The sequence below is a fragment of the Cynoglossus semilaevis genome, chromosome 2 (assembly GCF_000523025.1).
Source record: "Cynoglossus semilaevis isolate Cse_v1.0 chromosome 2, Cse_v1.0, whole genome shotgun sequence".
Classification (NCBI taxonomy): domain Eukaryota; kingdom Metazoa; phylum Chordata; class Actinopteri; order Pleuronectiformes; family Cynoglossidae; genus Cynoglossus; species Cynoglossus semilaevis.
Window position 1 is genome coordinate 8,299,208 of NC_024308.1, and position 13,073 is coordinate 8,312,280.

The window sequence follows — 13,073 nt, forward strand, 5'->3', positions numbered from 1 at the left end:
ATCCTCTCCAACAGCAGGATTTATCGCACTGTATTCTTGTAGACGATGATTCGCTGTGGCAACCCCTGAAAAAGGCACAAGCCGAAAGGAAAAGAACATTCTTGCACAGACAGTTTGCTTTGGGGATATGCACATAGTTTTGCATAGCTGCTTCAACAAACAATTTCCCCACACTCTTCTACATATGAAAACAAACGGACCTTCGCACATGCTTTTACATCTACAAGTATGTGACCAGGGTCATGTGATATATTGGAATAATTACAAAGGATAGTCTTAATTGTTTTATAAACAAATACTTTATTGTAATGTTGTACTGTTCTGTACTTAACTTCACCAAGATAGACTGAACTACACACCGCTGTGTACCACCTCGTACTATTGTATCAAACTAGATTGCATTTAGTTGTTATTTTATACTTTAGAATAATCTATTATTCTACGACACATTGCGTGTAGTTCAAAACCCCCCAAATGCGGTGTTCTTTGCTGAAATACATGTACATTACAGTAAGCGCATAGTACCGCACCGTTTTTTGGATGCTATATACCTTAACTCCACTAGGAGCTGTTGTTTCAATGGGCTATCCTATTACCAATGATATGAATATCCATAATAATTTAACGCACAAACATTTGTTCGACAAAACAACGTGTCCGTATAAATATCCTCACAGATGTTTACTAATAGTGTTAAATATTGAAGTGTTGTTAACATTGCATTAACGTGAGCAGGGTCTTTTTCGAAAAAAAGAGAAGGGAAGCTCTGACTCCTATTTGAACAACGCGACAATAAACTTCCCATCATTCATTGCGGAACAGGAAGCAATCGCTCCTTTTGGCGCGGTCTAATAGCGGTTCCGCCATCTTGGAATCACACCACTGTTCCAGGCAACCGTGTGTCCAGCAGACTCATTGATAGCAAACGCATTGTAGTCGGTTAAGAAAGATAGTTTTTGTGTTTGTTTCACCAACATTCAGTAAACTTGTTTTTATTACTTGCCTCTACGTCAGTGAAGCAGACTTCGGGTTATCGAAAGCACCGTTATGGCGACTGCAACTCCGAGCCGTGAAGCTGGCCGGCCGGCGGCCTCTACCCCTCTCTCCCCGACCAGGATCTCTCGTCTACAGGAAAAGCAGGAATTGCAACACCTGAACGATAGACTGGCCGTATATATCGACCGCGTCCGGGCCTTGGAACTGGAGAATAACCGGCTGACGGTGAAGGTGTCCGAGAAAGAGGAGGTGTCTACCAGAGAGGTAAGTTTTACTGAAACAGTTGAAAAGATGATCAGTGCATGAGTGAAGCTTCTTATCGTTGTGTAGTAGTGCTCCATGAGCGGCAGCAGCATTCTACCACGGGGTTATACCGAATCTCTGTGATTATCGGAAACCACGTGGTGTATCAAAAATAATTAAATAACAATAGCAGTTTAGAACTTTTTCAATATTTATTTTAAATATCCAAAAAGAACCAAGATAACAATTATCAGAATATAGCATTTTAACCAAAAAGTTCCCAATAATAATAATAATAATAATAAATAAACGTGCATTGGTGAATTCCTGACACTTGATTCAAGTATCAGAAGGAAGGGTGTGTTTACAGCCATTTCTGCGCGCCAAACTGTGAATAATATTCAAAACTTAGAAAGAAAGTTTTTTACGCCGATAAAATACGAAAAATTAGACAATTGCTATTCTGCTATCTTTGTCTTTTGTTAACTTTTTAATATGTTTGAGTGTTTTCTCCACTCTGGAATTGTTTGGCAGTAACACATTTTGAGTGTTTTCTCGACTCTGGAATTGTTTGGCAGTAACACATGAGCCTATGAGGATTAAAAGCGTCCTATAAGAAGGCAGTTAGGTTCATAGGAGAATTTTTGAATTGGGGAAAAGTTTTTGAAGCAGTGAGTCAGTGTGGGCGTGTGCGCGGGCTCTCATAAAACTGAACTCTTATTTGTTTGCATTCATACTGTCTACACACTTGTATAAACGCTATTTTTAGTCGCATTTTCCAACCTTTTTCTGCAGCCATTCAAAAAGTGATTCCTTTAAAATACATACAGGTTGAGCAACGCGTAGTTACTTTTTTCTAAACGAATTAAAATATGTTATTTAAATACTAGCAAATATGCCAAATTTAACGGTTTTACCTCATAACCAAAAATGTCGAACAAATGCAAGGAATAACTGCAATCACAAAAAGTGATTTAACGTGATAAACAGAAACGAGACTATTTCCGACAAAGTTTTATTGTAGCCAGTTAACATTTTCCATATGTGATTTCGATCTTTACTTTCAGTTCTTTAGTGAGACAAAGCGTCTGCTCAGTGAAACAGGATTATAGTTGAGTAAAAACAATGAAATACAATGGAGGGCTGTGTTCTGTAAATGAGTGAACAGCAATTTAAACCGATTTGCAGATGACATTTGTCAATGTCCTAAACCATCACCGTTTGTGACTCTCAAGGCTTTGACTTTTTTTTGTAAAACATTACTTTTTACATTTCCTGTATACGTTTTAAAATGAATTATCAAGATGCCTCTTGACAGCCTTTTAGCCTAATGTGATCATGTTGGAATGTCTGGAATGAACACTTTCAGGGTCTGTACTATAAAGGGGGTGGTTGGAAAAAACTAGGCAATTTAGGGTTAGTGTTAGGGTTTTCACCACCTTGTATTCTTAAAAAAAACCCAAAACAACAGTGACACATTCCACACATAGTTTTCTCTTGAGCATTGCAAACCAGGTATTTTGAAAAGGGTAGACAGTAACACTCACCACCACTCTGCCCTCCTAGTTTGGCATATCTACAGCCAGTTATAATAAGTAATTAAGGATCATTTAAAAATGGTGTCTAATTTTTAGCTTAAAACGTACGTTCCTGAAACTCTTGGATTTATATGCTGTACATAACAAAAACAGTGTAACACACCCTCCCTGTGCTATAGTTTAATTTAATCTTCTTCATTATTTTTTTTCCTTTTCTCCACCTTTTTTTTTCAATATGTTTTGTTAAATTCAAACATAAACACTGCATAACAGTAACCAATACAACTGGCTCATTGCCAGAGAAATGGCATCTGTTGATCTGGTGAAAGTGATAGTCAACAGAAGAAACATCTTGCACACAAGTTAAGGTCAAATTTGAACACTGTAGCCTTTTTTAACCCATTGATTAAAGAAAGGTTTATTTACATTTCAGGGCTCACACTCTCACTTGGTTTACCTACTTCAACTTATGCTCAGCATGCCTTTTCCTTCAGGCCCTTTTGATAGTTGAAAAGCCTGGTGAATGAGTTTATTGTAGCTGTAGCTCCAGGCATCAAATACAACTGGGTAACAAAAGTCTAAGGGAATTATCTTCTTTTGGAATTCAATTGCAGCCATGGTTAAAAAAACAACTTCCTATATAGAGTTGAGTGTGTAATTTAAATGCTTAATGTTAAACACACCCAATAACTTGAGGCTCAGTGGAGACCGTGGCCACATGTGAACAAGATGTGACCTCTCCTACTTCATAACAGCTGTCCCGAGGTCTTCAAACAAGTGTTGTGTGTTTTTACACACAAACTGATTGAAACTGCTGGTGGAGACCACCATTAACAAACGTTCTTTGTCCACTCTGAAGCAAGTGTGTAACTGTAGCAGCTGTAACCCCGTCTGGAGCAGAGGTGTCAAAAAAGACAGTTATTTGAGCTCAATATTCAAATGGACTGTCATGTTCTAGACTGTAGGAAACTCCATGGTTGTTGATAAGACAATTTAAGAGTAAAGCTAAAAATATAAATAGCAGCAGAACTTTGCCACACTTTCTTGTTTAATAACAAAACAAGGACCTGAAGAAATGCTCAACTGACTCCACACTTACAATTTTTGGCTACTTATGTAATAATTTTTACATAATAAAGTTTTGTAGTAACAAAAGTAAAAAAAATGTAAATAAAGCTACTTTGTTTAGTGTTTAAATGTCCTATGCTTTGCCTGTTGTTTATCTTTTTACCCACACTATTGACTGTTGAATGTGCAGTTGTAACCCCCTCCTCCTTCTGTAGGTAACAGGACTGAAAGCTTTGTATGAGGCAGAGTTGGCCGATGCTCGACGTGTTTTGGATGAGACCGCTAGAGACAGAGCCAGGCTGCAGATTGACCTGGGCAAGGCCCAGTCTGAGCTGGATGAAGCTATACGCAGGTAACCTGAAGCCACAGGCAACTTTAACACAGAAGTCATGACCTTAAGGGTCAGAACCTTACAGGAGAAGCGGTTCAACTCAGGTCAAATGATTTAACTGCTAAAACAATGATGATAAAAAATAAACTTAAACATTTTAAACATAGCGTTAGATGCAAAGTGTCCAACAATGGGTCCCAATCAAAGTGGAATTGTTTTGACAAATGTATCTAGCTCCAGGCTAGGTAACAGTACTGGCGGTGTGTGTTTGGAGTGCTTTTAGGCAATCTGCATTCCGTTTGTTGTGCAACACAGTATGTGGGTGTTCTCACCTGTTGTCGTCAAGGTACCACCCCATTTCTGTTGAAGCCCCCGGGGACTGTCACTTTTTCCAAACATAAGTTTTAACCAATTTTTAGGTGAGATGTTAGAACTGGTCAAATTAACTCTTCGTCCAAACGTAACAGAGCCCTTCTATCAGTCAAATGCTGTTGTCTTTTATTGCTTTCTTGCAATTCTGGTACTCTGTTGGTTCCAGTGTTGTGCTGAAGTGGTTATACCACACAAATACCTGTCTTTCTGTAGAACCGTAAATATTTTGCTATTTTTGTGCATTGGTGTCTTGTTTGTCCATCCAGAAGTACTGGCTAGCCTGTGTAATAGTTAGTACGTAACTTGCATGTCTATGTGCAGCCAGAGAAGCGTAGAGTCAGCTAGCAGAACAACAGCATTTTCTAGTTCTATATCTTGTAAAATTCAAGACCTGTTTTATGGGTTCTGTAAAAGTGACATATTATTTTTAGATATTTTTATTTAGTGTTTGTTCTTTAGAGCTGCCTAGATGGGTGTGGTGATAAGGTCTGCTCAAAGCACCCTCTGCTGATTATTTAAGGTTATCTGAAGCTTACTAGATCATGTTTGTCATCTCAAAGTTATGATTTTTTGTTTTTTAACAGACAACTGAGCTCAGTTAAAAAGTTAGATTTCTTTGTGTGAGTGGTAAAAACTTTTGTTGTTTGTGTTTTAGTGGCAAAAAGAAGGACAATGATCTGGCTGCAGCTCTGTCCAGGGCTGCTGGACTGGAAGCCCAGCTTAACAAGAGTGAAGCCTCTCTCTCTACTGCCCTGAGCCAGAATGCAGGTCTGACCTCTGACCTGGCTGATCTGAAGAGCCAGCTGGCTAAGGTGTGTACTATCTACTTTAAATCATTCTGTAGACAAGAAGAACTGTAATGACACTTTTTGACCACTGACCAAATTACAACTACACACCACAATTAATTTTTTCTGAGTTGAATTATTCCATGTCTTCATGTTCTTGGTGATTTCATCAGTTCCCCATCTCCTAAATTTTCCTCTGACCTTTGAATATGAAATAGGCAGAGGACAGTCTGGCTGTGGCTAAACGTCAGCTTGAGGCAGAGACACTGATGCGCGTGGACCTGGAGAATCGCTGTCAGTCCCTGAGTGAGGAGCTGGAGTTCAGGAAGAACATGTTTGAAGAGGTTTGTGTGATGTTTTTAATTATTGTCATCCAGCTATTCTGATAGTTTGTTGTTATTATTTTAGGCTATATTTTTACATGTTTATGTTGATTATCTAAAACGTCATAAAATCCCACTATCTAATCAAGTTAAGGGTTAAATCTGATGTTCAGAAAAATGTCTTTTTTGTGTAAAGGAGGTCCGTGAGACCCGTCGTCGTCAGGAGCAGAGAATCGTGGAGGTGGACTCTGGAGCCAGACAGGAGTATGAGTTCAAACTGACACAGGCTTTACAGGTAAGTCAACAGCTGATGCTGAACTGAGGGGTACACACCTGAGTTCAGAGGTCATGGGTTTGAATTTGTTACTACATCTGAAACAAGAAAAAAAGTAAATAATGTATTTTCCCACCAGGACCTAAGGAAGCAGCACGATGAGCAAGTTTCTCTCTATAAAGGAGAACTGGAGCAGACTTTCCTAGCCAAGGTATGACAAAAACACAAGAGACTTCTTTTTTTCTTCTAGATGTTTTTGATCCTGGTCCTCACAGTCGGTCCATGTTTCCCACCAGTTGGATAATGCCAGGGTGTCCTCGGACATGAATGGCAAGGCGCTTAGCTCGGCCCGGGAGGAGGTGCAGGAGTCTCGTATGCGACTGGAGAGCCTGGGTTATCAGCTGAGTGCCCTACAGAAACAGGTACTGTATACAGTTGTTCACTGACCCACTGCTTTGAGCCGCTGAACCACCTGACCATCTGAACGCCCCCTGTGAATCTGATGATGTTCTCAGGTGGCGACCTCTGAGGAACGTATCAGAGAGCTGGAGGAGATATTGGCAGCAGATCGTGACAAGCACCGCTACGCCATGGAGGCCAAAGAGCGTGAGATGAGTGACCTGAGGGAAAGAATGAACACTCAACTCAGCGAGTACCAGGAGCTGCTGGATGTAAAGCTGGCCCTGGACATGGAGATCAACGCCTACAGGAAACTGCTGGAGGGGGAGGAGCACAGGTATGGACCACACACTGACTAGACCGGAACACAATTTTATCATGTGTATTTTTTTATCAGATGACTTCTTTGAAGTTGTCTGTATACATTAACGACATCAAAGCACATTATGTCACTTTGTTTTGCCTTGTCTTTTGTGTTTACTGGACATTTCTGAGACTAGTTTTCCTTACCCAGAGGATGTGGCTAAGTCTTTTAGCTCACATCTGTTTTCATTTTGGGGTTCGTAGTATTTCATATGCTCCTCACCAAAGAAATTAAAGTATAGCAAAGTAAATTTAACAGGAGATGATATCCTGTCATGGCTGAATATTCTGACAAAGTCACAGAGAAACGACCTCAGCCTCTTGTTCCTACTGTGAGTATTTGGATGAAGGAACTCACAGGAGAACCAATAAAGAGCTCAGATGAAACTTCTATATTGCTCTTGTCTCAAAGTGTTTTTTATCTGTCGTCTGCAGCCTGTCTGTGGTCACTGTGTAGTTCTCACTTTACTGACGGCTGGTCTTCCTCCAGGCTCAAGCTGTCTCCCAGCCCGTCTTCTCGAGTCACTGTCTCCAGGACAACAGGATCTTCCTGCCGCTCCTCCAAGAGGAAGAGGGTGGAAACTACCAAGGACATGCTGGCAGAGGACGCCACGGCCAGTGGAGCAATCACCATCTCACCCACGGATATGGACGGAAACGCCGTCACACTGGCCAATGATACTGAGCAGGTACATACAGCTGTAGGACGTGCCGTACGCTTAGGCTGTAGAAATACAGTGGGGCCCCCTAGATACGAGCTTCACGAAACATGACTATTTCATGTTACGAGTCTGCAACTATACGATTTTGCTCCTAATACGAGGAAATATATAGTTACGAGTGCTCTTCTGAGTACTGGCATCCATTCAGTCGTACGGCATGGGGAAGCCGCAAGCTCTGATGCCAAAGCAGCTGCAGAGTTTGTCACAAACATTTAGTGTTTAATAAAATAAAAAATATATATAATCCTTCTCCTACGCTTAGTTGCCACAACACTCTCCAGCACTGTCCCTCGTTTGGTTATTTTACCCATTTTTATAGCAATAATTGTTTTTTAAATTATTATTTTATATTAGCAGTATATTTGCTCATCTCTATGTTTTTGATGTCTAGATGGGGGGGATTAATAGTATATTTCTGGGGGGCTGGAATGAATTAATTGGTTTTTAGTTTTTGTAATGGGGAAAACTGGATAAAAAAACATGTTAAGAACTGTATTCTGTTTTTCTACAGGACCAACCTCTTGGTAACTGGAGGTTAAAGAGACAGGTGGACAATGGAGAAGAGATTGTCTACAAGTTCTCCCCCAAGTTTGTCCTCAAGGCTGGACAGTCGGTCACTGTAAGACGTAGACATTTTCTTTGTCCTGTTCAGCGTTGCATCGCAATTTTCATAGTTCATTAATTTCCTGTTTAAAAATGTTAGTACGCTCCAAACTATTAGTAAGTAAAATTATTTTTTACTTCATCAGAATGCTGTCAAACGTATAACTACATTCATTAATGTGTGTGTGTCCAGGTTTGGTCTGCTGATGCTGGTGTGGCCCACAGTCCACCCTCTGACCTGCTGTGGAAGAGCCAGGCTTCCTGGGGCACAGGAAATGACATTGCCACTTCTTTGGTCAACATTGATGGAGAGGTAATAAAAAACAGTTCCTCAGGCTACGTTGAAGATTCTTAATCTCCTACCTGTGACTTCTTGGGAATTCCCCAGAGAAACAATGAAACATGTTGATGGGTTTTGATAAATTGAATTGAAGTTTTTCTGTCAGTTTTGACATGGCTGTTATTCAACACCTCAGTATTTCATTTGGTGTGAAATCTTTGTTCAATCATTTGATGTGACTTCCTGTCCTGTAGGAAGTGGCCAGGAGGACCGTGAGCAAGACTCAGGTGGAGATGGAGAATGGAGAGGAAGAGGAGGATGAGGAGGATGAAGTGGTGCAGACAGTGAGTAGACTGGAATCCTAACACATTTGACAGAGAAGTGAACTTCCCTTCATGGTGAAATCAGTGAAGTCTCAGAGTTAAGAGAGAGCTCCGTGTAGGGTGGTTTTTTTATTTTTATTTTTTTCCCTCCCCATTTTACCACTGTTTAAGTTGCACTGACCTGTGATTTATTGTTTAATTTGTTAAATGCTTCAAATACTTCATGCTACCTGCAGTCCACAGGAAACCTCTGTGTGCCTCAGTCTGTGGTTATTTGATGAATGTAAAGAGGATTATGAATCAAGTTGAGAGACATTTTTACAGTAGAACGAACCGTGAATGTAGACATCTCCATGCAACCCACAATGCATGCTACAGTAGAACGAACCGTGAATGTAGCAGCTGTTTATGTAGGACATCTCCATGCAACCCACAATGCATGAATTGTGTATCAAAATGAATTTTAATTTTTTTCTTTTCGTCTGTTCCTCCTCCATGGGAAAGCCTCCTCTAGAGAGTGCGCCATCATGTAAAGTCTTCCTGTTGTTATCAATGGCGTCGACTTCACCACTACGTCACCTCCAATCCTCATCATTTGATGTTTTTAATTTTCTAAGACGATGTAAGAAACTTTGGACTTTATAGTCTCATTCATTTTTATTTTTTTTTACTTCTATACATATTTTTGGACCTACAATAATACCAGCTGTTTCCCTAGTAGTAATTCAGCAACCTCAGCATCACTATGTCATTGATTTATGATTGAAACTGTCGGAGTATTCCCACTACAGCGATATAACTCTGCATGGTCATTTATACTACACTCTATTAACTTGGTTTGTGACGACCAGGGAAACCTATTTGGGGTTCATGTCTGTTTATGAGTTGTTAAAAAACAACAGACGTTTCTATGGCCATAAAGAAAAACTGAATGAAAAAATATGACAAGTGATGAGCAGTTGTTAGAACTTTTTAATTTTTTTTAAACCCCAAAATAAGAACTCGTAATTTAGAGGTATCTAAAACTACAAATTTGTGTAATCAAACTACAAAATTCAGATTACACATTTATTACACTTGTGTTTGCTTAATACAAATGCTTCCTCTAGAATTGTTTACCTCTAGTGTTTTTAATTCATCTTATTTGAAGGTGGAAAAAACTGCAGTAAAAGTTGGGAGAATTGATCCTAACAGATTTGTTTCCTGGGAACTAAAAAAAAAAAAATAGAAAGCTGGAAACCAATCCTTTGTAGACGTACATCCAGCTGTCACTGAGATCACTACAAATAAAACTCCTAAACACTCACAAGGAGATGTGTTCACAGAGAAAGAACTTCCTAAAAGTCCTCGTCACTTTTGTGAATCAATACTGATTTTTATTTTTTCGTATGTCTCATGACTCCACTGTAGAAGACAGCGGTCGGACGTGACTGTCCATCTGATCTGTCTTAAAGTGACAGAACAGTCAATATATTACGTTTAACACTTTACAAAATATAAACATATAAGGATGTGATGTAATCTCACAGTTCTGCTCTGGCAGTAAACACCACAGAGACTTAGAACAGAGACACTACACGTTTGTTCCATACCAACCACATTCTCACTAATGAGGGCAGTGACACCACTACACCCACTCTGGGCCCCTCCACCACTCGGTGTTCATCTGTCAACACCTCTGACCTCAGTGAGTCACGCGTACACTATAGAATCTGAAGAAAAGGGTGCGTACCATAAAACTCAAGAGTGTGGGGGGGGAGGGCGAAGGGGGTGGAGTCTGTGCTTGAAGCCAGTCATGTGTCAGGGCTTCATTTTTGTTTTAAAAAAAAAAAGTCTTATTGAAAGCGCTCTGTTTAAAAACTGACTTCAGGGTCTGTGTTTATATGAGCCTGTCAGCTCCCTGTTAGTACTGCAGTACTCTGCCTTTACTATACCACTGCCTAACTGACCAATCAGATCAAGACTCATCTTCTGTGCAACTCAGTCTCAGACAGTTACACTAAGCAAATATACAAAAGCTCTCAAAAAGAAGACTGATATTGACCTAGCCGGCTTTTTTTGTTTTGTTTTTACTGTTACTGTTACTTGGGATTCCTGGGCTCCAGAGTGGTGCAGTGCAGTTTTTTCACCTGAAGGTTGAGGGTACGATACCACCTCATCCCCAAACCCTCCATCAGAAAGGGCGCCTGGTGTAAAAACTCTAACCGATCCTCATGTGACTAACACTGTGGTGACCCCTGGTGGAGGGACAGGCTGAAATCGTTGATTCAGGCTCTGGGATATTGATCTGATGTTACCGGCAGGTGGATGGATGTTTGTCGTAGTACAGATGTAGCCGACTTCTCTGACTTACCTCATTTTGACTGACTGCTCCCAGTAACAAGAAGCAGTCTGGCTCCTGTTCAACGTTTGGTAACGTTTTGTAAACGATCCACTTAATTTACAGTAATGCAGACTGTAGTCATGGTTCACGGGTGACATAGGATGTTAAGCAGCATAAGTACGTGGTGAGAGAGTGACTTTAGATGTCGGTCTCTCCACACAATCGCTTTTGTTTCAGATTTAGCTCAGTTATTATGTATTAGGTGAATAATCTACAACCACCGTTTGGAAACATTTGGAACTTCTGTACCTTTTTCAAAGAAGAAGAAACGGCAAGAACGTGTCAGTTTGCTTTCATTTTTGCCAAGTTTTCAGGGCCAGCAGCAGAAGTCTCTTTATTTACTGTAAGGGATACCATAATATTTACTGTGGCAATATTCAACCCAACAACCCCTTTGTTAAAAAAAAATCGAAACAGTAGATGTGCTGTTCAGAGACTTAATGATGCGTTCAGGTGTCCGCCACATCTGGTTCTTGAACCAGAGTTTATTTTTTAAGATATGTCTTTAAAAAAAAAAAACAACCAAAAAAAAAAATCCCCGCAGCGCCGCCATGTTCGCAGAGAGTTTAGGTGATTCCATTGAAATTGAACATTTTTCACCATGTTGAAAAATGTAAATCTGACGTATTTACTGCCGCTTTTTTCTTGAATACACACACGATACACACACGTAAAATCAACTCTTTGTTTTCATGAATTGTGAAAGGACTGTCACTTTTATTAAAAAAAAAGAAATTAAATTCATAAGACACGTGACCGAGGGAGCATCCTTGAACTAGGATCTAAGGTCATCTTGTGCTTACAGTGCCCTCTGCTGTAGCACAGTGCGAACATCAACTCCACACAGCCAAACGTGTTTTTAACTTTGAAATATTTTTTCCCACAATCGATTTTGTAAATTGTGGGTAAAAAAAAGTGACAGCCCTAGAATTGTAATTGAGTTTTGCTTTCACATCGTTGGTGTCATCTTGTAAAACTCATTTTGTGTGTTTGTGTGTGCTGTGCTTTACATTGCTAGTTTTTTTTCTGTAGCTTTACTGTCTATGTAATCAGTTTATTTACATCAAATGTTTGATCCATTATTTTATATTTAGGATATTCTGGGGTGATTAGGAGACTGTGTGTCTACGAGCCAAACTGACTTGAGAATTTTTTCAGAATTCTGACATTTTAAAAAAACAACAACCAATAAGCCAGTAGTGAACACTGCTCCTGTACTGTGAGTTTAAAGTCTTCACTGATAGGTGTGAAACAGTGAGGGGGAGAAAATACATTTTGAACGTGAAAATTAACTGTAGCACAGACATTGTTAGATAAACTGTGACTGAAGATTTTACTGATCTGATCCACTGCTCAATCTTCAGGGACTTTGTTATAAAAAGTGAATATACTGTATGCCGTAGAATCAGTCCCTCCAGGTCTAACCACCTAAACAAATAAAAATACAACCAGGGGCTGCAATATTTTGTTTTTGGTCAATTATGAAGTGATTTTTGCTTTTTAGTAACTACAAGTGATATTTGAATCACTGTTTTCTTTTTTTTCTTCTATTTTTAAAAACTGATTTCATATTTTCACAAACCAAAGTCATTAAATTTTGAATGTCATCAGCAGCTGGGACAAAGCTGGGAGAGTTATTTGTTTTATGACAATATGAATGAATTGTTCTTGGTTCAAAAAGCACAGACTGCATCTGATTATACCGAGTTTGATTGACTCCCACCCTGGAGGGACTGTGGCGTGGATTCTTTACAACCAGTAAAAACAGCTCTAGCCTGTAGGTAGATGTGATTGTGGTAGTTCTGTTCAGAACTAAACATTAGACACCAGGGTTTTAATCATTAACGGAGGGGGAGGGGCGGGTATGATTATCTGATGTTGAACTACTTTTGTACACACAAATATTAAATGTTTTACATATAAACTGGTGGACTCTGTTTATTTCTACACAAAGACGTCTGTGGCATTAACATGGTCGAAGCAGGAACATAAATATAAATACTTCCTCCTTCCAGTTTATTTCCCCTAAGCTATCTAAATAGCTGCAAAGCAAACTATTTATGTTTC

General features: G+C 39.6%; 1 protein-coding gene across 1 annotated transcript; it reads left to right on the forward strand.

Annotated features, from left to right (window-relative positions):
* The first annotated feature begins 595 nt into the window (after positions 1–595).
* Positions 596–11,737, forward strand: lmnb2 (lamin B2). The gene is made up of 13 exons (XM_008335147.3): positions 596–1,260; positions 4,061–4,197; positions 5,204–5,360; positions 5,555–5,680; positions 5,856–5,954; positions 6,073–6,144; positions 6,230–6,355; positions 6,449–6,669; positions 7,186–7,384; positions 7,929–8,036; positions 8,214–8,333; positions 8,555–8,644; positions 9,121–11,737. The coding sequence occupies exons 1-13, from the start codon at positions 1,048–1,050 to the stop codon at positions 9,154–9,156; spliced, it is 1,704 nt and encodes a 567-aa protein (XP_008333369.2). The 5' UTR covers positions 596–1,047; the 3' UTR covers positions 9,157–11,737.
* Positions 11,738–13,073: the final 1,336 nt, after the last annotated feature.